This window comes from Schistocerca nitens, chromosome 9 (genome assembly GCF_023898315.1).
Source record: "Schistocerca nitens isolate TAMUIC-IGC-003100 chromosome 9, iqSchNite1.1, whole genome shotgun sequence".
NCBI lineage: Eukaryota > Metazoa > Arthropoda > Insecta > Orthoptera > Acrididae > Schistocerca > Schistocerca nitens.
Genome location: NC_064622.1, coordinates 352,495,546 through 352,523,202, shown reverse-complemented (window position 1 = coordinate 352,523,202; position 27,657 = coordinate 352,495,546). Strand labels below are relative to the sequence as shown.

General features: G+C 41.9%; 1 protein-coding gene across 1 annotated transcript in view; it reads left to right on the top strand.

Annotated features, from left to right (window-relative positions):
* Window positions 1-24,070, top strand: part of LOC126204238 (arylsulfatase B-like) — a 28,482-nt gene extending 4,412 nt beyond the window's left edge. Inside the window, exons 4-9 of the mRNA XM_049938633.1 lie at window positions 3,173-3,396; window positions 5,620-5,869; window positions 7,571-7,719; window positions 8,367-8,388; window positions 21,969-22,127; window positions 23,592-24,070. Coding sequence (XP_049794590.1) covers window positions 3,173-3,396; window positions 5,620-5,869; window positions 7,571-7,719; window positions 8,367-8,388; window positions 21,969-22,127; window positions 23,592-24,070 — 1,283 coding nt within the window. The remainder of the gene's footprint in view (window positions 1-3,172; window positions 3,397-5,619; window positions 5,870-7,570; window positions 7,720-8,366; window positions 8,389-21,968; window positions 22,128-23,591) is intronic.
* Window positions 24,071-27,657: the final 3,587 nt, after the last annotated feature.

The window sequence follows — 27,657 nt, the reverse complement described above, 5'->3', positions numbered from 1 at the left end:
GTTTCTTTGTACATGTACATTTACGTCACATTCAGACGTTTTTTTAAATTTCTCTCTCTCTCTCTCTCTCTCTCTCTCTCTATATATATATATATATATATATATATATATATATATATATATATATATATATATATATTATGAGAAAGATTTTAGGTCCAAAATTAACAGAAGAAGGATACCGGATACAATCAAGAAGAACCACAGAAACTATATCAAACCTGGCAGCAGACATAAGAAGGCGAAGATTAAAATTTTATGGACATGTCACTAGACTTCCCCCCACACGACTCACCAACAGAATTCTCACTTACATAGAAAAAGTCAAATCAACAACACCATGGATTAGCCAAGTAAAATTAGATTTACAAAAAGCAAATATTGAACTTAAAGATGTCAAAGATAGAAAAACTTTTAGAAATAAGGTGGAAAAGTGGAATGTATTGTCGGAGAAGGAAGCACTAAAGAGACCAGGAACAAAATGGACAGAAGAAAGAAAAAGAAAACATGGAGAACGAATGAAAGAAGTATGGAAGAAACGACGTCAGAAAGCTTTGCGTGATCCTTCTGGGTCCATTCGCGATAAGTAAGTATATATATATATATATATATATATATATATATATATATATATATATATATATATTCCTGGAAATTGAAATAAGAACACCGTGAATTCATTGTCCCAGGAAGGGGAAACTTTATTGACACATTCCTGGGGTCAGATACATCACATGATCACACTGACAGAACCACAGGCACATAGACACAGGCAACAGAGCATGCACAATGTCGCCACTAGTACAGTGTATATCCACCTTTCGCAGCAATGCAGGCTGCTATTCTCCCATGGAGACGATCGTAGAGATGCTGGATGTAGTCCTGTGGAACAGCTTGCCATGCCATTTCCACCTGGCGCCTCAGTTGGACCAGCGTTCGTGCTGGACGTGCAGACCGCGTGAGACGACGCTTCATCCAGTCCCAAACATGCTCAATGGGGGACAGATCCGGAGATCTTGCTGGCCAGGGTAGTTGACTTACACCTTCTAGAGCACGTTGGGTGGCACGGGATACATGCGGACGTGCATTGTCCTGTTGGAACAGCAAGTTCCCTTGCCGGTCTAGGAATGGTAGAACGATGGGTTCGATGACGGTTTGGATGTACCGTGCACTATTCAGTGTCCCCTCGACGACCACCAGTGGTGTACGGCCAGTGTAGGAGATCGCTCCCCACACCATGATGCCGGGTGTTGGCCCTGTGTGCCTCGGTCGTATGCAGTCCTGATTGTGGCGCTCACCTGCACGGCGCCAAACACGCATACGACCATCATTGGCACCAAGGCAGAAGCGACTCTCATCGCTGAAGACGACACGTCTCCATTCGTCCCTCCATTCACGCCTGTCGCGACACCACTGGAGGCGGGCTGCACGATGTTGGGGCGTGAGCGGAAGACGGCCTAACGGTGTGCGGGACCGTAGCCCAGCTTCATGGAGACGGTTGCGAATGGTCCTCGCCGATACCCCAGGAGCAACAGTGTCCCTAATTTGCTGGGAAGTGGCGGTGCGGTCCCCTACGGCACTGCGTAGGATCCTACGGTCTTGGCGTGCATCCGTGCGTCGCTGCGGTCCGGTCCCAGGTCGACGGGCACGTTCACCTTCCGCCGACCACTGGCGACAACATCGATGTACTGTGGAGACCTCACGCCTCACGTGTTGAGCAATTCGGCGGTACGTCCACCCGGCCTCCCGCATGCCCACTATACGCCCTCGCTCAAAGTCCGTCAACTGCACATACGGTTCACGTCCACGCTGTCGCGGCATGCTACCAGTGTTAAAGACTGCGATGGAGCTCCGTATGCCACGGCAAACTGGCTGACACTGACGGCGGCGGTGCACAAATGGTGCGCAGCTAGCGCCATTCGACGGCCAACACCGCGGTTCCTGGTGTGTCCGCTGTGCCGTGCGTGTGATCATTGCTTGTACAGCCCTCTCGCAGTGTCCGGAGCAAGTATGGTGGGTCTGACACACCGGTGTCAATGTGTTCTTTTTTCCATTTCCAGGAGTATATATATATATATATATATATATATATATATATATATATATATATATAATTTTGAAATGTATGTATGGACCAAGAACGTGATAATTTGTTATTTTTCGTTTTATGGTAGTTTCACGAATTTTCGAAACGAGTGTTAGTCTGAATTTCTGTTATTAGTTACTATTATTAAAACCATGTGCAGCTTCACTTTGGTATGCCATAGCTGTTCTTAAAGTGTACTGATGGTGAATACTGCTGGTCTAACATTTGAGGGGTCAGACTGTGGGAGGTTTGAGAGTCCGGAGAGAATTCAGAGATCCCATAGTTCAGTATCTATAGAATTGCAGTACGTTCAACATGTCTTGCTACTGTTCACTATAACAAAGATGACTGGAAAAACTGATACTTATACGTTCTTTTGAACAAAAAATTATTAACTGGCAAATAATTTAAACAAATGTACCATTAATTTTTAAAATAAGAAGCTGTCTCATCAGTATGCACGGTTAACACTCAGGGAAACGCTAAAACACTCGCTCAGGGATACATTAAATAATTCATGTGAACTACTACAAAAAACTTTAAGCTCATTCATTCTCTTTCATGGTCTCCAGTTGGACCCAACATTTCCTCGCACCATGGCCGATAAGCGATTTTGTTTATACATGTAACATATTACATTAAACCAAGGTTGTTTCGTCGACTGTTAGGCTTCACGTGGTAGTCTCAAAGGTGCCCATTACTCTCTTAGCGTTATTAACAAAATACTCCTCGAGGTTCTTATGTCACATGAGAAAAGACAGGACAGCAAGTGTTGGTGGCTAGGTGAAAATTTCATTCCTCCCGAGAGTATATTCGTCTTACTAGGTAATAACTTTGAGCTGAATCACAGCCATCAAGTGAAATAAAGAACACGGTGAACACGTACGGCTTCAGCAGAAACAGTATCTACTATCCACTACAGTGACATAGCGGCTTCTGTTTCAGTCATACACTGCGATGCCACGAAGTGAGCCTATCTTTTTCTCAGTGAAGTATTGCTCTGCGGTTCCCAGTAGGTGTGCAGCCCTACGCATTTAGTCTCTAGGCGTCAGCGCTGTGACTAATGGATCCCTCGTGTTGTTGCAGGCATGCAGGGCCACGTGATCCTGGGGGACGAGCACCACGCGCTGCCCGAGGGCAAGAACCTGCCGCAGTACCTCAAGGACCTGGGCTACGTCAACAGGGCCATCGGCAAGTGGCACCTGGGCCACTACTCCAAGGTCTACACGCCCACCTACCGCGGGTTCGACTCCCACCTCGGCTACTGGAACGCCGGCGTCGGCTACTACGACTGCATATTTGCAGACAGGGTAACCATCTCGCTTCTTTCCAGCGATAGAAATAAGCTCAGAAGTTCTCAATCCTACTGGGCTGGAGAATCATTCATGAATGTATGTACGACACATACATACATTCACGAATGAAACCACACATGATGGAGCAAAATTGAATCAAATCAGCTTGCAAGATAAACACCCCCAAAAATGTTGGTATCAAAGGCAAAGATTATCATTATGCATCAGTACAGTTATTGGTATCAGCTTCTCATTAAGCAATAAAGTATACAGCGGCAAACGTTTTGGTCACTAAATAGTCGGCGTTTTAGTCAGCGGCAACAAGTGGAAACAGGTAGTGTAATTCTCACCACACTGAAATTATGTTGGTTTTTCAGTGCCAAACATCTCTTCCACAAACTACTTTAACTACCATTGTCTCTCACAAGAAACTGCTTTCCCATATATTTCTCTGTTTTATATAATTCCCAGTGCTCTACTAGTGTATAGCCGGTACAGATGCTTTTACCTTTTCCTAGTGTCTGTTCTGAGACGGTACTGGTAGCATTCTGCATGTGATCGACAAAAAAAGGACCAAATGGTGAGACCACATTTCACTTACAGACCACGTCCTATTGTGGATTTAGGTTTGCCTTTACCGCATTTAGCACTTTTATGTACATGATCGTCAGCACTATTGATGGCCAATTTGATGATATGGTTTCCTTAAAATATTTCGTAAACTAACGTACGGTACTGATTTCCTGTCATCCTGTTGCGGCTACTCACAGAGTGATGTTTACTGAGAAGCTCTTGTTCTCCAGTTTTAATTACGCACTTACTGTAGTTTGCTGACTGGCTTCATTCGAATGAAATGATTGGCCCGATTGTTGTTTTCTGAAATTTTTCAGACTGGCTGCCAAGATTTGTCTAAAACAATTATATATGCATGTACACACACACACACACACACACACACACACACACACACACACACACACACACACACACACACATATATATATATATATATATATATATATATATATATATATATATATATATTAGTATTGAAATATAGATATATATATCGTGGTTAATATGAACCTATGAACCACAAGCAGCAACACCTACAAAGTTCGTGTAGACACTTCTGTTCTTCATATCCCTGTCGTAAGGAAGGGCGCATATCTAAATCTCAGGAGTGCAGATAATCTGTCATCCAAAAACATAACTGAATGCCTCAAGTGCTCCAGGCTATGTCCACATTTGACGATGAGTTCCGAACGTTCTGTCCGCCGCCTCACTCTTTTGTAGTCCACTGCAGCATTACTGTACGATGCAGGCCGTAGGAATGTCGTACCGACATCCTATCCTATGGTATTCGCATATGCGACTTAGGAAAAGTAACTCTTCATGCGCCATGGTGTCACTATAGTACCTTTGATTTTACTCTTATACATGATATATGCCAGAGGCAGCAGAACGGCCCAGTGTGTTGCTAAAGCGCCTGTCCACTTACAATAAACAAATAATTTTTTTTTAACAGGATTGCCATTCAAATTTCTTCAGCATAACACTTATATTTACGTACGTTCCAGCTGTTAACCTGTTTACAGTTTTCATAATATGCCTTTGTATAATTTCGGTGCGTTGGATAAGGGCTCGTAAGGTTGGGATAATATTCTAGGAGTGGTTGCAATGACGTATTACAATGTTTTCTTTTACATAGGGTACTGCGTTTTCGCAGAATTCTTCCAACATATTTATGTTTTCTATTCGCCCCTCTGATGCTGATTTCACGCGTTCGTTTTGTTTCACCTATCGTCGAAATATTGCTCCAGGTATTTAAGGAATGTGACGGGCTCTATAAGGCTATCACAAAACTGGTAATAATACACTGCAACCGGCGGCGACGTATGAACGGCTAACTGCTCTGTAGGTCAAGCACGTGCCTTCGCAGTGTGGAGCGAGTTTGATGATTTCGTTTTAAGCACAAAATATCATAGTGTTCATTTAGATGTTAAAGACGAGCTTTAGGTTTTCTTGTTTCGTGCTGTTCTGTAGAAAATGGCTCCATAATAGGCTTTTCTCTGCCGAATACCGCTAGGTTTTGAAGTTTAATATTGTGATAAGGAAGGCGATATCTTTTCAGTAGATGTTTTCTGGATTACCAACTGTCCTTGACATACAGTGTATAAGACTTGGAGCACAACACGACCTCCCATTGGTAGCTGAGTGTTGCGTTTTCCCCGGCAGGGTGCCAACGGGTACGACCTGCGCGAGAACCTGACGACGGCGTGGCAGTACAACGGCAAGTACGCGACGGACGTGTTCACCGAGGAGGCGGAGCGGCTGATCCGGGAGCACGACACGGAGCGGCCGCTGTTCCTCTACTTGGCGCACCTCGCCTGCCACCCCGGGGACCACTCGCAGCTCATCAACGCCCCGCAGGACCTCATCAACAGCTTCTCCTACATCTCGCACCCCGACCGCCGCATACTCGCAGGTGAGCCGTTTCGCACTCTGTTACTGCTTTCCGTCCGCCTATGAACACCTTCACCACCAGTGAGGTGATGCTCGGATGGAACGATAAGTGTCCAACGTGGCACTTCGTCATCTTGTTCATAGCTTATGGCATTAATATGAATCAGATGTTATCTGTTATACGTATACACTACTGTCTATACATTATTGTATAATATTCTAACATTCTGCGTGGTGTCTGTTCTATATCGTGTCTCTCTACCACTTTCGCGCAACGACGCTCTGAGCGTGTTTTTTAGGGAATTGACTAGTTTGAACCTGGGACCTGTTGCTGGTAAGGAGACGCCAGACCACACATGACATGTAGAATTCAGAAGAGTTCAGTGAGACTAGCGATGATAGAACCAAATACTTAATGATTTCAGCGTCAGCTCCACTGCACTCCCTGTAAAAGAATCTTAATACTAACTAAATTTAGTGGAAGGGGTTCAAGGCTGTCCTATTTTTAGTTAACTGGTAAAATAACGTCGAAAAAGCCGTTCAGTTTACCATTGGAAATTTTATTCTACTCACAAAACATTGTTTATAAATTGCACTATTGATAAAAGGAAATGTTTTAATACAGGATGGTAAAAGCCAACGAATATTCCCTGAATGTGTTTCCAAGTTCTACAATGGATTGAAGGATGACCTATGCCATATCACATCTATAATCTAGGTTTAAATTAAGTTTCACAAAAGAGAAAACTATCAAAATGGTCTACAGTACCCTCAATTATCTTTAATTACTTATCTAACTTGTCGTAAATTACAGTGGCTGATGTGGCTTCTCAATAACTATGTAACAGAAAAATCATCGCGTTTCAGATTTTTACTTCAAGTGGCAAATGTGAACACCATGAGCTTTAATTTGCGATCGACACTAGTATTACGCAAAAAGGGGGTGTAACAGATGAGACTTGTACAGTTCTGAGTGAAGCTTCTTTGCACTGTTATACGGCATCACGTGCGTTCATTACCTTGTCGGTGTTCGTCAGGGGGCGGCGGATAGCACAGCTCCGCTCACCTCGCCGTCTCGGAAGCAACTCTCTCCTAACTTCTCCTTACTACAATTTACCGAAGTTGGTTTAAAAAAACTATCTGGCTGTGTTTTCATCTGACCAATCAGGGTGTCAATGTTAACCTTAAGCTCCACCTACAAAAATTCTGTCAATCCAATTAGAAACGTGGTGGGGCAATGTTTTTAATGTTTGCAACGTAACAGAGGCGCGAAAAAGTCTTACGCTAAAACTTGCTGCTGGTGTGGCCCTTTTATGTGTTATCGTCAGATCTATACTGTTCTTCTGGAGGGCTCTAGCTTTTAGCATGGGCTGGGGGGTGGTCCTAGCGGTTAGCTGGCGACGTGGGTGTCCGTCCCGTCCCTTATCGTTGGGCCTTCTAGCTTAACACGGTTCTGCTCTTGGCTTCTGTTCTCGTTTCTCCCCTTGGAACTGCGTCTGTCTCACAGTGGGAAGGTATGACATGCATTTAGGCATTTTTGTGTTAGTCTGTGGTATTCCATTTGCTCACTCGTTACTCGTATTACTTTGGTTAATTTAATGTCACGATTTATTCGGAGCTATGTGACATACTACTGGATTTGCTTATCATGTCAGGGTTTTCATGGAAGGTGTTGGATTTGCCTGACACCTTACAATATATGGGAGAGTTTTTGTGTTGACAGCGGTGATGGCGAAGATGGACGAGTCGGTGGAGCGTGTGGTGACAGCCCTGCACGAGCACGACATGCTCAACAACTCCATCATAGTGTTCGTCGCCGACAACGGGGCGGGCAGCGACGTCAACTGGGTGTCCAACTTCCCGTTCAGAGGCGTGAGTTGAATTCTCCTACACTCGAGTACAGTCTGGAGTCTTGTGTTGTGTTACTTTTGAAACGTGTGTTACAGTCCCATTACAGTAAACCAAGTATGAATACCCATAAAAAGAAAGTGAAAACATGTGTTATATGTAGACCAGATCATAGCAACTAGTGACGTAAAGAAATAATTAGGCAGGGGAAGTCTACAGTTCTTATATATTGTATACAGGCGATGCCAATCCGTACAAAAAGATGTAACTGGGGACATACTACTTGGTTAAATTAGCGTTAAAATCATAGGTCAAGAAGCAAATCCTAAATTTTGCCAAACTGGTTTTGATGCTTCAGCGATAGTGCAAATCTGTACAAGTAAATGGTGACTGTGTTGAACGGTAGAACTGTGTAGAGGACAGCTCATGCTGTGGCCCATACTAATTGCTTTGTTGTATATTAATAATAATTTTTGTTTCTGACACAGGAGGCATTACTTCTTGACCCGACCAAGTATGTTTCTCATGCCTGAGGCATACAGCACTCTTGCCAATGTTCTGTCTCTAGGAATGCTGAAGATAGTTTGCGAGGTGTAGGACATTATACGTAACACATAGTATGACATGTGGTGAGTGATGTGCTGTGACGTGTCATGCTGTTTTGTTTGCAGATAAAGAACAGTCTGTGGGAAGGCCTACTGTTCAGCCACATTATTCTGTTATGCTAGTTTGTATTACTAATTAATATTTTTATATTCTTCCACATTATTATCAAAAAAATATGTTTATATTGACAAGGGAAAAATATTTTTATTCTCTTATAATTATTATTTTTTAATTATTTTCTTTCTTTATTTAATTGTGAAGATTGTTTTTTAAAAAGTTTGTTATCGAAACTGAGGAGTCTTTCTCATCGATTTTCTTAGAAATATTTTTTTTATAAATGTAGTAATTAAGTAAAATCTATTCCTAACACATTTTCTAAATATCATGTACAAGTAAAATGTTTTTGTTTCTAGGCACTCTTTTCAACATTGTTACACTAAGAAATAAGAATTATTTCCAAGAATTGCTTTGACAAAGTAATATACATACACAAGTATTGAGATATTATCCTAACAAATGGTACAAATGTTAAAAAAAAAGGAATACATCCAACAAGATAATTTGTTATTCTTTGTTTTTATAAGGAGAAAATAAGTAAAATATAGTTATTCTTTTATTTTTATGAGGAGAAAATAAGTGGCATATAGTTTTAATCTTTATTATGCCTTACTTTTGTTCTTTATATACTGTCCATTTCAGAACTAATGACCTATTTTTATCGATAGTCTATTTTTTAATTAAGTCCATAGTCAATGACTGTTATTTTGTAGTTTATTAGCTGTCAGGTGTACTAAACTTATTTAGTTTTTCACATGTTCTTTTGCACAATTCCTACATCACATAATTTGATTTCACACATTCACACAATCCTATGAATGTTTAAGCACGAGGTTGGCAAATGTTTTTGCACGAAGGTGATGGATGTGGGCAAGTATTTGATGTACAGCTTCGTTCGTCGTTCCTTGTTGGCTTTGCAAGTGTGTTTTGCTGTTGTGGAGGTCCCATAATGGAATGGAGCTGTGAGTGCAGAATCTCGTTGTTTACTGGCTTTGTATGCGTGAAAGTCATCGATATGTGTTGCTGAAAGCGGTCGTTTTTAGTTGTAATACTTCGCAGACGACTATTTTACAATAGGATAGGGATTTGGGAAGGTATGTAGTCTATTCTTCGCCCATCTTCTTTCTTGGTCTCGATCTTGCGAATCTTCAACTTCTGTTCTTCCTGCTTTTTCTCTCCTTCTTACTTGCTTCTTGGTTCTTTTCTGTGCAGGATATGGAAATATGTATTGATAACTAATCGCTTTGAAGTTCTCCTCTTAGTAACAGTTTGATAAATTGTTTGGGAGTGTCATTTTTACTTTGTGGAAGTTTTCATCAGTTTCGTGCATTAGCGTGCTGTTTAATAGCAGTAGTGTGACTTTTACACTTTTTTTTTAATTTTTTGCCAGTGGTGGCTTGCCCAAGCGGTCTTCTCGTCGGGCCATTTTTTGCTCGTTCCGCTGAGTCGGGGCGTTCTGGGGTTTACGAGCGGTGAAAGTCCGGTGTTTGCTTGTCAGTCCCTGCACGGGTCCCTTCTGGCATTCGGTGTCCTGTCGTGTCTCTGCAGGGTTCCACCGCTGTGTGGTTCCGTGTCCTGTCCCAGCAGGGTTCCGCCACCCTGTGGTTCAGCGGATTTACTGCCCACTTCAGCTACAAGGGCCTTCTGTTGGTCTCACTGTCCTTTACCTTCTCTCGACGCTTCTGCCTTGTAGGAACTGTGTCTTGCTAATTACGTCCTTTTCTTTTTTGATACTTCTCGCGTTGCAACTTGTGGGTCGTTGCACCTCGTCCTTGCTGGAGTTTTTACAATGGTTCTTACAAAAAGTTTTACTTATAATCATCTAACATATGTCTAGTACCTATATTGTTTTACGCCTTCTTAAAAGCTTTACAAATTTCGGCGCCCTTTCCATGTTACAATTCTAAGTAATTTTGAGTCTTAACTTCTACAAAAATCCTCAAATTCGTTTTTTTATTTTTTTGTAGTGTCATGGTGTATAGCATTTATTATTTCATGCTTTCAGACTATCTATGCTTTATCCCTTCACCTTAATCTATGGTACTATTGGTGTTATTTTTGTTTTTGTTTTTACTGAAACTACTTTCTTTTTCCCACCTCCCTCTCTCTTCATTCTTCTTTCTCCTGACGATCTTATCTGCAACATAATCTTGAAATATTGTGCTGAATATTTACCAGTAATAAAATTAATCTTCAAACTTTTTGATATGGCTCACATGGTGAAGTCCTAGGGTTTTGCCTGTTTTTGGGTTCATTAGCTCCACAGCATTATCATGAGCAATTCGGCTAGTTATGACAGGTCCTTTGTATGCAGCGTAAAACTTATGTATTTTGTGTTTCGGTTTGCTGGAGAGATGGGGTGTTTTTACAAATACTTTCTGGCCTACTGAGAATGTTCTTTTAATTGCTGTTCTATCTCCTCTTTCTTTTCTTTTAATGGCTGCCTTTCTGATGTTGGAGAGTGCTGTTGCTATGACTTGTTTGTGCTGTCTACGTGGTACAATAGGAAATTTAACATTTTCTCTGGTTACGTTTGGGGGTTCAATATTTTTAAGTACAGTAACTGGAGGTAGTGTGGCATTTCATTTATTACTTCTTGAAAATCTTTAAGGTATATATCCCAAGTGTTGTGTCTTTTGCCTGCATATAATCGGCATAAAGTGCCTATGTCCTTCATAGATCGTTCTGCTGGATTTATGCTAGGTTTGTTCTTAGATATGTATATGGGTTTTATTTTGTGTTGTTTTAACGTGTTCTGCAATTGCACTGATTTGTATTGTGGGCCATTATCCGAAATTATTCGTTCCACTCGACCTACTTGTCTGAGAAAATCTTGTCTAAATGCTTTACTTATAGTAAGACCTGTTGCCCGTTTTAACGGTGTCAAGGTAACATATTTAGAAGTAAGTTCCAAAACGACAAATATGAAAATATATCCATTTTTTGTGCGTGGGAGAGGCCCCATCAAATCTGTTGCCGCTATCTGTTTTAATCTTTTAGGGATTATCGGAAACATAGGTGGTTTGGTTTGGAAAGTGACGTGTTTAGCCCTCATACATTTTTTGCATTTGACAAATACTGTTCTAATTCGTCTTTCCATATTAGGAAAATGACTTGTTTGTTTTATTTTTAAAAAGCATTTCTTTGGTCCAAAGTGGCCATTACTTAAATGTGTATACCATATGTACTTATTAATTAGTTCATCTGGGATATAAATTGACCATTCATTCGTTGCAACATTTCGTCTAAAAAATAAAACATTGTTTTTTAGAGATAGTGTTGTCGAATGTCTGGAAAATCCTTACTTCTCCACTTGTGTTTGATTCCTAGTATTTCGGGATCCTTGTCCTATTCTTTGCCTATGTTTTTCAATGCTGTCGTAATGTATTTTTCGAAAGGTACTTGTTTCATATGGTACATTGTAAACTGGTCTTCTGCTGCTTCCAAACCTATGTTATTGGATGCATCCTGTGGATGCTAATACATTCGCTGGTCCTGGTATGTGTGTAATAGTGAAGTCAAATTCTTGTAGTATTAACATCCGTCTGGCTAACCTCCCATGAGTTAGTATGGCGGATAACAGAAATTCTAATGCTTTGTGGTCAGTGTATACTTTTGTTTTTCTTCCGAATAGGAAGTGTCGAAAACGTTGGAAGCCCCATACAATGGCCAATGCTTCCAGCTCCGTGACTGAATAGTTTTTCTCGCTTTTTGTGAGTACCCGACTGGCAAATGCAATTGTTCTATATGATATTAGCCTTGCCTGTTCGTATTCTTGGAATAAAACAACTCCTAAACCTGTTTTCGCGCTATCAGTGGCCATACAAAAATTTTGTGTTAGATCAGGATGTGCTAAAATCGGTGCTGTTGTTAGTGCGTTTTCACTTTTAAAAATTCATCATTGGCTTGTTGATCCCATACCCATGGCGTGTTTTTTCCAGTCAATGCACATAGGCGTGGTGTTGCGAGAGAGTCGATCCAAATACATTTGTTATAGAATCCGGTGAGACCTAGAAATCCTCTGAGAGTTTTCTTATTATATGGAGTACAGAATTCTTTGATTGCCGTTAGTTTTTCTGGGTCGGGCATTACCCCTTTCTCTGAAATTATGTGTCCTAGAAATTTGACCTCTCGCCTAGCAAATTTGGATTTTGTTATATTTACTGTGACCCCATGCTCTTTCATGATCTGTAAAAACTGATTTAATGTGTCGTTGTGATGTTCCCAAGAGGGTTCTGCTATAATCACATCATCAACACAACAAGTAATTTTTTGTAAAATTTCAGGACTGAGTATAGTATTAAATCCCCTAATAAACGCTGGTGATGATATGTTTAAACCAAATGGCAATCGTTTAAACTGGTAACATCTACCGAATACGATAAATGCTGTAAATTTTCTACATTCTGGGGCCAATTCTATTTGTCAGAAACTACTCCGTAAATCAATTGATGAAAATATCTTAGCACTGTGGAAGTTTTGTGTCAATTCCTCTAATTTTTCTGGGCGATCTGTCTCAGTGATTATGATTGTGTTGATCTGTCTGGAATCAAGCACTAACCTGATGCTCCCATCTCGTTTTTGTACAATATGGAGCGGGCTGTTATATGTGGAGGTAGTTGGTTCAATAATATCGTCATCTAACATTTTAGATATCTCCTGGAATACTTTATTCCTGTAGCTTAATGGGATTGTATAGGGTGGCACTCTAAATGGTTTGTGCTGTTTTACTTCAAACTTGTACTGAAAGTGTTTAATACTGCCAGTCTTAGGTAAAAATACCTCTGCTTTATCTCGTAAAATACCCTCTAATTCTCTTTTACTGTGTTCCGAAATACCTTGAACTTCTTGCAATTTTTTGTCGATTTCTTTATGGACTTCTAACATGAGTTGAGGCGATTCCCCCTTTTGTGCATACCATTCTAATTCTTCATCCTCTTTATCTCGCGTCATTCTTAATTGTTTGTTTATAACTGGTATTTCTTCTAATTTTAGCTTTTGCTCAAAGAGAAGTGTGACATTCCCGAATGTTACGCTATCTTGCCCCATATCTATTATCGCTCGTCTCTCATTTAAAAAATCTGCACCTATAATCAAATCTACAGTTAGTTTAGGTATAATCACGAAGTTGGCTTCGATCTTTTGACCTTGGCACGAAAGAGTTAACCTTGTTTGTCTCGTAACTTCCGCAGCATTGTTTCTAATAGGACCTCTTACTTTAATCTTACGTGTTTTCAGAACTGGCAATTCCTCATTGGCATTACACTGCATGAATAAATTTTCTGAGATCGCAGTCAGTTCACTTCCGCTATCAATTACAATGTTGACTGGGATATGCTTTACCATGGCCTTCACAATTGGTTGAATTTGAAAGGGTTGGTTCTGTTCTTCTTCTTCTTGCATCAACGAATCCTCTGCTGAATCATACATGAGTCTTTTTAGGAATTTCCCTTGTAAATTCGAACTTCCTGTAGGATAAGCTTCGATTGCAACTTCTCTCTTATTTCCTCTTCTCTATTTCTTCCTTCATTTACGCTTTCTTCAACATCCTCTACTTTTTCCTCACCCTCGTCTATCTTCTTCTTCGTCGCTACTTCCACATAATCGCATGTAAATGCTCTGATTATCGCTTCATAACTTCCTTCATTATATATATTGGGTTGTGTGCCCACTCGTAACTTATTTTCAACTTCTGTCGACTGCGCATTATCCTCATTGAATTCGCTTTCCCTGGTTTCCATCTCAAATAGCTCTGCAATACTCATTACTTCGTCCTTTCCTCCTACATTCGTTGTGCATGCCTCTGGTAATTCATCTTCCTCGTCAGTATTCTCCCAATTAATTTCGTCCCAACACGATATTGTTATTTTCTTCTCTTCGTTTTCATCTGGTCACTGCGGATTTGTTTCTTCCTTCTTCTCTTCTCGTGATAAGATTTTTACTTCTCTGTTCAAGGTGCTGCAATTGTCCTGGGTCGGTGCGTCATTCTCTTTGGCATGGGCGCTTAACTGTCAATTCGAACGTTTATCGGGGTTTGGAGGTCTTACCTCCACCTCTTCTATGTGTATTCTCTTTTCTTGTTCAGCTTGTAGATAGTGGTTTCTTTGTTGATAATTTGCCGGTCTATTGGTTCTCCAGTACCCGTTCCGGTTGTCGTTATTCCCTCTGTAATAGTTGTTGCCGTTCCTGGGTGAATTATAGTTATTGCCATATTCTCTTGTAAATCCATAACCGGTTCTTTGTTGAAATCTATTGTCGTTTCGTGGTGCGAAGTTATCACGTGGTTCGTAATTATTGTTTCTTCGTACTGTGTCTTGTGGATTCCACTGCTTTTTGCTTTCGTTTTCACGTGAGCTTCGTCTTTTTCTTGCGTCATCTTCCGAAAATATGAACTCGAGTTCCCTTAGAATACCTTTAAATGCTTCGACGTCATTGCCTCCGCGACCTACTAATGATTGCTGGTATTTCAATGGTAGCTTCATCGCGCATAATTTAATCAACTCTCCGTCACTGTATGGTACATCTAAGCATTGATTTTTCTTTGCCATTAATTCGAAAAATTTCACGGGACTCTTCTCTCCTAAATTTTCAAAACATGGGTTCTGTAATAATTCGTACTTCACTCTGTTCTGTGCTTCGCTGGACCAATATCGTGAGAGAAACTACTCTCTGAAATCTTCGTACGATCGGCATGTCGCTGCAACATTCTGCATGGTTTCTGCGACTGTTCCTGACATGTGTGCACATATAAAGTCTAATTTGTGTGCTAGCGTCCAGTGTTCTGGTAATCCTACTCGGAATTGATCAATAAAAGTTCGTGGATGTATTGAGTTTCCTTCTCGAAAGTGTTGAAATTTTCTGACTGTGAGGAAATGATCGTTGTCGCACTTCGTCATAGTTCCATACGAAATTCGCGATTCTTCGCCACTTTTGTTGTTTCTGATCATTTCTCCCGTCGTTCTTTCCGGTTGTGGTAGGTCCATTGGATACTGTCCACTGTAACTTTCGCCTACCCTTGCGTAGTATCGTTGGAGTGGTACGCAATAATTTTCTTCCATCGGTTGTGAACGTGTAGCTGAATGCATTGCACTGTACTCTTCGCGACCTGGCTTTCCATTGTCAGGTATTGGTTCGGTATCTTGTCTGGCTAACCTTGCTGCTTCATTGCACGATCCAAACTGTCTTGAAACATACATTTGTGGTTCCGCATGTGTTTGTGATGACGTTTGTTCATCAAGAATTTCGAAACGTGTTTGTTGCTGTGCAGGCTGTCTGATTTCACGTATGTTACTTTCCGCCTGTGATTGGAATCGCAAATGCGTAATATCTTCGTTAATTGCTTGTTTTTCCGGTGCTGTTACAGATACGGATGTGGTTGCAGACTCTGTGCTTGTTCGATCCTGTTCACTACGCTCTTCAATGGTTTGCAACAACTCTGTTCGCAATTTCTGAAATTGTCGCTTCGTTTGCGCTTCTATTTTGACTATGCGGTTATCATATCTTTTCAGCGCTGCTTTTGTGATACGTTTGTGTAACACACTGTTTTCAACAACTTCACGCGCTGTACCTGCTGCTTGTCTAGTAATTTCGTTTATCTGTTTCTCTAGTTTCTTGACTTCTTCCTGGGTGTTGTTACGTAATGTTTTGATCTCGTTCTGAATGTCATTACGCAATGTTTGTACGTCCGCTTGTACCTTGTCAATGTCTGTTCTCAATTGATTGTGACCTGTTATTAACTTTCCTTTCACTTCTCGAGATTCCTTTGCCTCGTCTTCAATATGACTTAGGTGTAACTGAATTTTTTTGTTTTGTTCTTTAATCACACGCATTTGTCTCGTGATTTCTGCATTCTGAATTTGAAGTTGGTTCGCTATGTCTTTATTTTGCCTAGTCATGGTTTCCGTAATTTTTTGTAATAATTCTGCCAGACTGGTGGGTCCTATTGCGTTTTCTTCCGACGTCCTACGCTCTGTTTTTTCGCCCAAGTGTTGGTTCGCAACCGATTGCATTGAACTGTGCTGTGACACGTTTCTGCTCGCATTCCTTGTACTCTGTGGTGAGGGAGCTCTGATTACTTGTACTATGGGTTCTACGTATTCAAGACGCAAGTTAGAATCCTCATCGACTGTCTCTCTACTTTCCTACTCCTCTGTCGTATGCTGACTTACGTTTTCTATGCCTTGACGTACATTATCCTCGTTAAGGTGCGTTATATGTCCTATTTCTCGCGATACTGCATCGTCTGTTGTACTGTCCTCTATTCTCTGTACATTTTCATGCTGGGTCTCTACCTCAATTCGGTCAAGGTCTCGATATGTAGAATTCAGAAGAGTTCAGTGAGACTAGCGATGATATAACCAAATACTTAATGATTTCAGCGTCAGTTCCACTGCACTCCCTGTAAAAGAATCTTAATACTACCTAAATTTAGTGGAAGGGGTTCAAGGCTGTCCTATTTTTTGTTAAATGGTAAAATAACTTCGAAAAAGCAGTTCAGTTTACCAATGGAAATTTTATTCTAGCCGGCCGGAGTGGCCGTGCGGTTCTAGGCGCTACAGTCTGGAGCCGAGCGACCGCTACGGTCGCAGGTTCGAATCCTGCCTCGGGCATGGATGTGTGTGATGTCCTTAGGTTAGTTAGGTTTAATTAGTTCTAAGTTCTAGGCGACTGATGACCTCAGAAGTTAAGTCGCATAGTGCTCAGAGCCAGCCATTTTATTCTACTCACAAAACATTGTTTATAAATTGCACTATTGATAAAAGGAAATGTTTTAATACAGGATGGTAAAAACCAACTGCGTTCAACAAAAATGTGGACGAATATTCCCTGAATGGGTTTCCAAGTTCTACAATGGATTGAAGGATGACCTATGCCATATCACATCTATAATCTAGGTTTAAATTAAGTTTCACAAAAGAGAAAACTATCAAAATGGTCTACAGTACCCTCAATTATCTTTAATTACTTATCTAACTTGTCGTAAATTACAGTGGCTGATGTGGCTTCTCAATAACTATGTAACAGAAAAATCATCGCTTTTCAGATTTTTACTTCAAGTGGCAAATGTGAACACCATGAGCTTTAATTTGCGATCGACACTAGTATTACGCAAAAAGGGGGTGTAACAGATGAGACTTGTACAGTTCTGAGTGAAGCTTCTTTGCGCTGTTATACGGCATCGCGTGCGTTCATTACCTTGTCGGTGTTCGTCAGGGGGCGGCGGATAGCACAGCTCCGCTCACCTCGCCGTCTCGGAAGCAACTCTCTCCTAACTTCTCCTTACTACAATTTACCGAAGTTGGTTTAAAAAAACTATCTGGCTGTGTTTTCATCTGACCAATCAGAGTGTCAATGTTAACCTTAAGCTCCGCCTACAAAAATTCTGTCAATCCAATGAGAAACGTGGTGGGGCAATGTTTTTAATGTTTGCAACGTAACAGAGGCGCGAAAAAGTCTTACGCTAAAACTTGCTGCTGATGTGGCCCTTTTATGTGTTATCGTCAGATCTATACTGTTCTTCTGGAGGGCTCTAGCTTTTAACATGGGCTGGGGGGTGGTCCTAGCGGTTAGCTGGCGACGTGGGTGTCCGTCCCGTCCCTTATCGTTGGGCCTTCTAGCTTAACACAGTTCTGCTCTTGGCTTCTGTTCTCGTTTCTCCCCTTGGAACTGCGTCTGTCTCACAGTGGGAAGGTATGACATGCATTTAGGCATTGTTGTGTTAGTCTGTGGTATTCAATTTGCTCACTCATTACTCGTATTACTTTGGTTAATTTAATATTACGATTTATTCGGAGCTATGTGACATACTACTGGATTTGCTTATCATGTCAGGGTTTTCATAGAAGGTGTTGGATTTGCCTGACACCTGTGTATGGCTTCCCCTAAACTCGTAACAGGCTCAAATGGCTCTGAGCACTATGGGACTTAACATCTGAGGTCATCAGTTGCCTAGAACTCAGAACTACTTAAATCTAACTAACCGAAGGACATCACACACATCCATGCCCGAGGCAGGATTCGAACCTGCGACCGTAGCAGCCGCGTGGTTGCGGACTGAAGCGCCTAGAATCACTCGGCCACACCGCCGGCCGCGTAACAGGGTGATCCACCGGTCTCACTGCGTAGATACTGTTACTCTGTGACAAGAGGGACAGAGTGGTACACAGCCATAGAACCACCATCATTAGGCCACAACAGGTGGATAAACTGAAATTTAAAGACAAGTAGTATAAAATGGAAAGATGAGGTGGGGGAATACGCGTAGTGTGCTCGGTAACAGTTCCGCATCACTAATGTCGGTTCGCAGTAGAATTTTGGGGTGTGTACTCTGTTCGAATATTATGAATTACCGCGAAGAAGACAGTTTACCGAAAAATAGCCAACACGGATTCGGATAGTATCGTTCTTGTCTTTAGTCCCAGGAATGAGTGCCATCGAGAGGTGATGTCAATTCCATAGTTTTAGATTTCAAGAAGGCTTTTGACACCATTCCTCGGAAGTGACTTGCAACCAAATTGCAAGACTTTGGAGTCTCAGTTTTGCGACTTTATTCGTGTTTTCTTCTCAGAAAGGTAATAGTTCGTAGTAATTGACGGAAAGTCATCGAGTAAAACAAAGGTAATATCTGGGATTCCCCAAGGACATGTTATAGCCCCTCTTCTGCTCTTGGGCTGTATAAGCGATTTACAAGACACTCTGAGCAGCTCTCTTAGATTGTCTGTAGATGATACTGCCATTTACCGTCTTGTAAAGTCGTAATACGATTGAAATAAATTGCAATATGATTTAGACAAGACATCCGAATGCTGTGGAAAGTGGAAATTGACTCTATATAATTAAAGGCGTGAAGCCATCTACTTGAGCAGTGAGAGAAATCCGCTAAATTAGGTCGCACGATAAATCATACAAATGTAAAGGATGTTAATTCAAATAAATACTTAGTCATTACAGTTGCCGATAACTTAAATTGGAACGATCACCAAACACTGCCATTTACTGTTAGAACACTTAAAAAGTGCAACAGGTCTACTAAAGGGACTTCTTACACAGCTCTTGTCCGCTCTCTTCCGGAGTATTGCTGTGTGGAGTGGGATCTAAACAAGATAGGATCGACGGAGAACGTCGAAAAAGTTCAGAGAAGGGTAGCTCGTTTTGTAGGGGGAGAGCGTGTCACAGATATGGCACGAGAAATGGAGTGGAAAAACAAAGGTGTTTTTCGTTGCGGCAGGATCTTCTCATAAAATCTCAATCAGCAACATTCTCCTCTGAATGCAAAGTATTTTGTTAGCACTCACCTACTGAGGGAGAAATGATCGGTTTCTCATGCCTTGTTCTAGAATGGAACTATAGAGAAATAGCTTGAACGTGATTCGATGACCCCTCTGCCAGGCACTTAACTGCGAATTTCATGTTAATCATGTAAATGTAGACATCTATGTTACCAAAATGGCGGCCATTTAGGAGGTCGGAATTTTTGATGCAACTCTTGATTATGAAATGGAAGAGTCATGTGACATATCAAGCAGACAGAGAATTGAACCAGAAGCAGTATGGCGTCTTTCATTTGAGCACAGCGTTATCCATTGTCGAATTCTGTTGCATTCTAATTCTGGTGATGGCACATCGAGGGTTAATGATGAGCTCAAGGCGTTGCCCATCTCGTTACAAGATTGCTGTCATTCGTTTCACCCGTCTGCGTGGACTTTAATCAACACATGTACCGGAATGAGAGGGCAAGCAGCAGGTACTCGATTTGTAAAGTGACATTTACGGCTGACAGCTTTTCCCCGTGAGCTGCGGGGAGTACTGCTCTCTGGATTTCATAAGTGAACGATGCCGGAAAGGCAGTCGTTGTTGCTCCATCCGTCACCGTTTTAGATTGCCCTGCTTCGGGTTTGTTTACGACAGTAACAGTTTCACGGAATTATGCTGTAATTTTCACTAACGTACTGTGGCACTGCTTTAAATGCTCAGAGATAACACGGGTGCTTCTCTCTCCTGATACGTGAACGATATCAACGCGTGCGGTGTGTGTTAACGCTATCAGCTATCACGACACCTGCAAGGAAAAACAATCAGATAAAACTGAATAAAGCTGACTTCAAAAGAAAGGCAACTTTGTTTTTCTTTTGTAACTGTCTACGTATAATACACAAACAAACGCCGTCTGGGAAAAAAAAAACTTTTTACTACCGGCTACCACTTTCAATCTAAGTTTCAGATAATCTTCAGGTCCAGGTTGGGACAAAAAAGGCAACAACAATAAAATTTTTACAGAAGTGCGATGTCACAAACACATCTCTGATGCTTTGTACAAATAAGAACAAAATACTACTAATCCACACATATATTGGGCCGAAAAGTGCAGTTCGTCACCAGTTGTGTGAAACCAACATAAAAACCACGTGTGCCATGTGCGTAAGTCATAGATGAGTACGTTAAAACAGTGTAAAGTTATTTATACGTTTATAATTCAATAAAAAGAAGTTAATAGCAACAATACTTAAAAGACATGTTATTCTAATAACATTCGACACGGATGATGGTTTGCACAATAAAAGATCGAAAACAAATGTTATAAACAAACTGAGAGCGCACCATGCATCGTTCATTTCACATTCGTGTATATATTTTAGTAAACAGAGCAAAATTACCAAACCTATTTGAAAGTCTAAGAATTTGCCTTCATTTAATTAATAATTCTCTGTCTGTTTGAAATCTCCATTGACCTCTATTCCATTTGAAAATTAAAAGTTGTATCCAACATGGAAGCTTTCAAAATGGCTACTATGCGGGTAACATGGCTACACAAGTTTTCCCACTACCCCATATCATACTGTTTGACTCATCCAGCTGATTTTGCTTTACAATAATAGATCCACATCAGTGGCCCGACCCGTAGTTGGCTCACCTACAAATTCAATTCAGACTATGGAATATATTTCAGTTCTTTGTACATGGTGTTCTTTTTGAAATTATTACTTTATGACACATTGGGTAGTAGTCAAATATGACAATAGCTGTAATTAACTTCTCATATATATCACGGTGATCATCACATTAAATTGCTAATAAATGTTTTACATTTCACGTATATCTTACTCGTAACAGAACATTGTGTATAATTATAAACCAGTGCTTCTACAATCAAGCTATTACAACATTAGTCTTCACAATACTGGCCCGACGTTTGTATAGATTTTGAAAGGTCTGACAGGTCTGACGTCATACATCTTTCCTGTGACTAGCTACTATCATCTCAGAACAGTAAAATACTTCTTTCTGCTCCAGTTCATCGACTCCTTTTACGAATGTCATTTATTGTGACTTTTGTAATAAGAAACAAAAAGGCTTTGGTTACTGTGTGGGTGTAGTTTAGCAGACAGTCCATCGGGTATTAAAGTTAGAAATTCCTTAAAAGCAATTTTATTGTCGTTTTAATGGCAGTTATTTAGTAAGTCGTCCATTAGGTACTGAAGTTAGAAATCCCTTAAAAACAAATTGAATGTCGTTTTCATAGCAGCTAGATCCAATGCAGCTCTTCTGTATGTGCACACTGAAGCCTGAATGTAGGCCCATACCCTTGTCGCTTACGGAGCTGCCTTTTGCAGGAGGTAATGCGTCAGACCTGCCGGACGACCTGGACGGCGTGAACATGTGGCCGCGGCTGGTCTCTGGAGAGCCCAGTCAGCGCACGGAGATACTCCTCAACTACGACGAGGTGGCCGAGAACGGCGCAGTCCGCGTCGGCGACTGGAAGCTCGAAAAAGGTCAGTAGCAGCCCGATCCGTGCTGGCGTTGTCTGGAACCTATCAAATACATCAGACGCTGTACTACTGGGTCAGTCCACGTCACACAACAGTTGCAGTTGTGGAATGGCACAGCGAACAGTGCACAATTAAATGATATGTGACAGACTTTGTGGCTACGATGAGCATAGAGTTCACGTATAGGGGGTGTAACAAGTATAACTGCAGATAGCTTTATATGTGGTACATTAAATGTGTAAACACATCAGTATATAGGTTGTTTCTTCTCTCCAGCTAAGAGGTTTCCCACAAACACCTTACCCACCTGATGTTTTCTGCACAGTTGTAACAGCATCATTAAGTGGACTACAGCTCTCGGTATAGACTTACCGTTTTGTTTCCAAGCGTCCACCAACACCTGACTTGATTTCCAGGGGAAAATTAGTATTAATGGATTACTCTTGCCACATGTTCTGGCAGGTACAAACCACCACTAAAAGATTCGACTTGTGATAGCTATAATTGTTAGTGTGCAAATGATGTACATACTGATGTAATGCTTTTCAGTGCAGCATCCTTAGCCACCAGTATCTGCACTTATGCCCATTACATCCTGTACAAGTCTGATGTGTGTATTATAAATATTCTTCTGTATTAATATTCAGTGAAATCGTATTTCGTAGATCGAAAAAAGTTTTGTATTTGCTGTCTTAAGGCAACTCAGTGATAAACGGGAAACTTGATCAGATATTTAGGTGGAAGGATTCGGTCACGTATTTATATGATGGTAAAATTTTGTGAACAGATTTTGGCCATGAAGGATAAGGAAGCATATAAACCAAAAACCTGAGGAAAATCGACATGGCACAGTAAGATTTAATAATGGATATTCGATTGTTGAAGATCAGGGGACCATTTCTTACATTTTTGCCATTGACAGTGTGCTATGGAAACCAGTGATGACGGTACTAAAGAAGGAAAGTGTGCAATATAGAAAGTGGTTACTCATATGGTGTTCGCATATCGTGTAGTGGTTTCCGTGAGATGTGTGCAACACCAGCTGCTAACCCTAAAAAGTGGTCAAAGAAGGGTAGCTACATTTATGTAAATTATTTAATGTACACTGCGCCTTCTGCTGGGGTGAGAAAAAAATTGGCAGGTGTGGGAGGAATGAGAGAGTATGAAGAAGTAGTAGTTTTTACGATGTTGGGCCATTTACTGTAAATTTAATGTCGTAAGTTGTTTGAATCGAAACCGTAAGCGGTGTGGTGGTGCGGCAGGTTCAAAAATGGTTCAAATGGCTCTGAGCACTATGGGACTTAACAGCTATGGTCATCAGTCCCCTAGAACTTAGAACTACTTAAACCTAACTAACCTAGCGACATCACACAACACCCAGTCATCACGAGGCAGAGAAAATCCCTGACCCCGCCGGGAATCGAACCCGGGAACCCGGACGCGAGAAGCGAGAACGAGGTGCGGCAGGTGTGCAGAACAACGACTACTACGCCGGGGCGAGCGGCGCTGAGGACCCGCTGTTCACGCCGACCTACGGCCCAGAGGAGGTGCTGGCCAGTCCAGTGGGGCAGGCGCTCTCCAGCGTGGTCGGGGCGTCCTCGGAGGCGGAGGACGTGCTGCGGCTGCGCGCTGAGGCGACCGTGTCCTACCAGGAGCGGCCCGCCCACGGGCTGTGCAACATCACGAGCAGCAGCGGCTGGTGCGTCTTCAACATCAGGCAGGACCCGTGCGAGGCGGGCGACGGCGCTCCCGCCGACATGCCGGAGGGCCTGGTGGACACTCTGCTGGAGCGGCTGGAGACGCTGTCGCAGCCGCTGATGCCGCAGCCGGGGGCCAACGTCACGCAGACCGACCTGGCCGACCCCAAGCGCTGGAACAACACCTGGGTGCCCTGGGTCGACTGCATCGCCGACAACGCAGACCCCATGTGCAACGGCGTCACGTAGTGGCCGCTCTCTCTTTCAGCACTCACTTTGCCTCAATAGTGTGATGTAGCTATGTAAAGAGCAATAAATGGCTCTCACATATCGTAGTTCTTGAATTTTCCTCAACATTATGTGTAGCTTAATACCAATTCCAGTACAAGACCTACAACCACTACCCCTGTGTTTATACCTTAATAAAGTTGTTGAAATACCAATATTCCTTCACCAACCTGATGATCAGCTGTGGTCCTGAAAAAGGAAGCTTTAGCCAGCGTTCCAGTCTTTACAAATAGCAGTACAGACTGGTCATAAACTCCTCATGTCAGTGACAGCATTCAAAGGGAAGCTGGGATAGAAACTGTTGAAGAACCGGATCTAACTAGAAATAGCAACAAAGTCTGGAAATTATGCAAACATCTCAATAACGACACAATTAAGGTTACTGCACATTACAGTAACACTGTAGACCGGGTAACTCACCATTTACTCATGAATGGAGAAGTCGGACACGAAGCCTGAGATATACAGGGTGTTTCAAATATGACCGGTGTATTTGAAACGGCAATACAAACTAAACGAGCAGCGATAGAAATACACCGTTTGTTGCAATATGCTTGGGACAACAGTACATTTTCAGGCAGACAAACTTTCGAAATTACAGTAGTTACAATTGTCAACAACAGATGGTGCTGCGGACTGGGAAACTCTATAGTACGATATTTTCCACATATCCACCATGCATAGCAATAATATGGCGTAGTCTCTGAATGAAATTACCCGAAACCTTTGACAACGTGTCTGGCGGAATGGCTTCACATGCAGATGAGATGTACTGCTTCAGCTGTTCAATTGTTTCTGGATTCTGGCGGTACACCTGGTCTTTCAAGTGTCCCCACAGAAAGAAGTCACAGGGATTCATGTCTGGCGAATAGGGAGGCCAATCCACGCCGCCTCCTGTATGTTTCGGATAGCCCAAAGCAATCACACGATCATCGAAATATTCATTCAGGAAATTAAAGACGTCGGCCGTGCGATGTGGCCGGGCACCATCTTGCATAAACCACGAGGTGTTCGTAGTGTCGTCTAAGGCAGTTTGTACCGCCACACATTCACGAAGAATGTCCAGATAGCGTGATGCAGTAATCGTTTCGGATCTGAAAAATGGGCCAATGATTCCTTTGGAAGAATTGGCGGCCCAGACCAGTACTTTTTGAGGATGCAGGGACGATGGGATTGCAACATGGGGCTTTTCGGTTCCCCATATGCGCCAGTTCTGTTTATTGACGAAGCCGTCCAGGTTAAAATAAGCTTCGTCAGTAAACCAAATGCTGCCCACATGCATATTGCCGTCATCAATCCTGTGCACTATATCGTTAGCGAATGTTTCTCGTGCAGCAATGGTAGCGGCGCTGAGGGGTTGCCGCGTTTGAATTTTGTATGGATAGAGGTGTAAACTCTGGCGCATGAGACGATACGTGGACGTTGGCGTCATTTGGACCGCAGCTGCAACACGGCGAACGGAAACCCGAGGCCGCTGTTGGATCACCTGCTGCACTAGCTGCGCGTTGCCCTCTGTGGTTGCCGTACGCGGTCGCCCTACCTTTCCAGCACGTTCATCCGTCACGTTCCCAGTCCGTTGAAATTTTGCAAACAGATCGTTTATTGTATCGCTTTTCGGTCCTTTGGTTACATTAAACCTCCGTTGAAAACTTCGTCTTGTTGCAACAACACTGTGTTCTAGGCGGTGGAATTCCAACACCAGAAAAATCCTCTGTTCTAAGGAATAAACCATGTTGTCCACAGCACACTTGCACGTTGTGAACAGCACACGCTTACAGCAGAAAGACGACGTACAGAATGGCGCACCCACAGACTGCGTTGTCTTCTATATCTTTCACATCACTTGCAGCGCCATCTGTTGTTGAAAATTGTAACTACCGTAATTTCGAAAGTTTGTCCGCCTGAAAATGTACTGTTGTCCCAAGCATATTGCAACAAACGGTGTATTTCTATCGCTGCTCGTTTAGTTTTTATTGCCGTTTCAAATATACCGGTCATTTTTGAAACACCCTGTACTATGTAGGGGTGAAGGAATGTGACGCTCTTACTAGCCTATTTCAGATACTAGAACTCAAAGTGGCTGCCAAGAAAAAGAAAAGCGCTAGAGTTGCCGGCTTAGACGACATTCCATTAGAACAAATTAAGACCTGTCACCTATCAACAAAATAGTGGATCCTACAGGTTCTCAACACTTGCAACAGCAGATGTCAGATACCACAGGTATGACGAAAGAGCAGAGTATAGTTCATCTTAAACCAAGGAAGGGAAGAAACGACTGCCAAGCACTATAGACAAGTTTGCCTTTTCAGCAGCCTTTACAAACAGCTAGAACGAGTGTTTCTGAACAGATTTGTCTGTATTATTGGTTCTCTGCTTCCAGCGTTTCAATTTGGGCGTAGCTGCACATGGCAGCTCTTGAATCTTAGTAAAGTAAGAGTTTGAAACTCCTCATGTTACTAGTGTGGCTTTCGCGGATCTGACAACAGCATATGACATTGTCAGTCACTGGCTACTACATAAATTCTACAACATTCCCAGGTACTACATTTCACGGAGTTTATCAGCTTACTTGTGCAACGGTGATAGTTTTTCGTTGATTTCCAAAGACATAGTACTGACTATAGAGCACAGAAAAATAGCTTACTTAAGGAAGTGGACTACCTTCAACGTTCTTCAGCATGTAGCACAGGAATCAGCCCCTGACTTTGAATAAATTAAATTTTCTCTATGCTGATGGTATAGCCCTTTCTGTTCATAGCAAAAACTTTGATGCAGTACAGAGAGATCTGACAAATGCCAACAGAACATTATCAGGGTACTATAATTCGAACCCGCTATGAAAGAACTCTTCCAAGAAAAGTGTATGCACTCGATCAACAGAACAGAAAAAACGTGAGGATGTCAGGAACTCTATTATAGCATTGTCCTCTCTAAAATATTTGAACAATGGTCTTTAGCAGGTTACCTTTCATTCAGAAGGCTGTTGCACTCACTGTTATATTGACTTGTAAATAATAGATTTCAGCTATCAGTCGTCCTTTTTAAATTTTATTGGCAGATCCAGATTTCAGCTAGAAACTAGTCATTCTCAATGCGCTATCATTTTTGATCAATGCATATAATGCCTGTTGGTCGGGCTTCAGGCACGGTTCATTGAACAGTATTTCCCTGTTGCAAGCGGAGCAGCTAACAGTCTTGCTCCGTCTCCCGCGCCCCATGCCAGCTAGGAGCGGAACTAGCTTCGCCACAGACGGCACAGACTGCAACCTATAGTCTTAACACTAGCGTGACAGCAGCGCTCGGCGAGGGAAGAAGAACGGCGTGGGGCGTGCAGTGAATTTCAGATTTACGGCACAGCTGAAATTACCTACACTTTTATCAAATCTTTTGCAGTCCTCCCTCACCTGGTATCATATTTTATATACTCAGAACGAGATTTGGAAGTAAACTTATATAGCCGTACTCGTCAACAGACACTGAATTATTGTCACTTAATAGAACCCCAACGGATATAAACTAAACACAATACAGCTGATAGCCAAAATAGG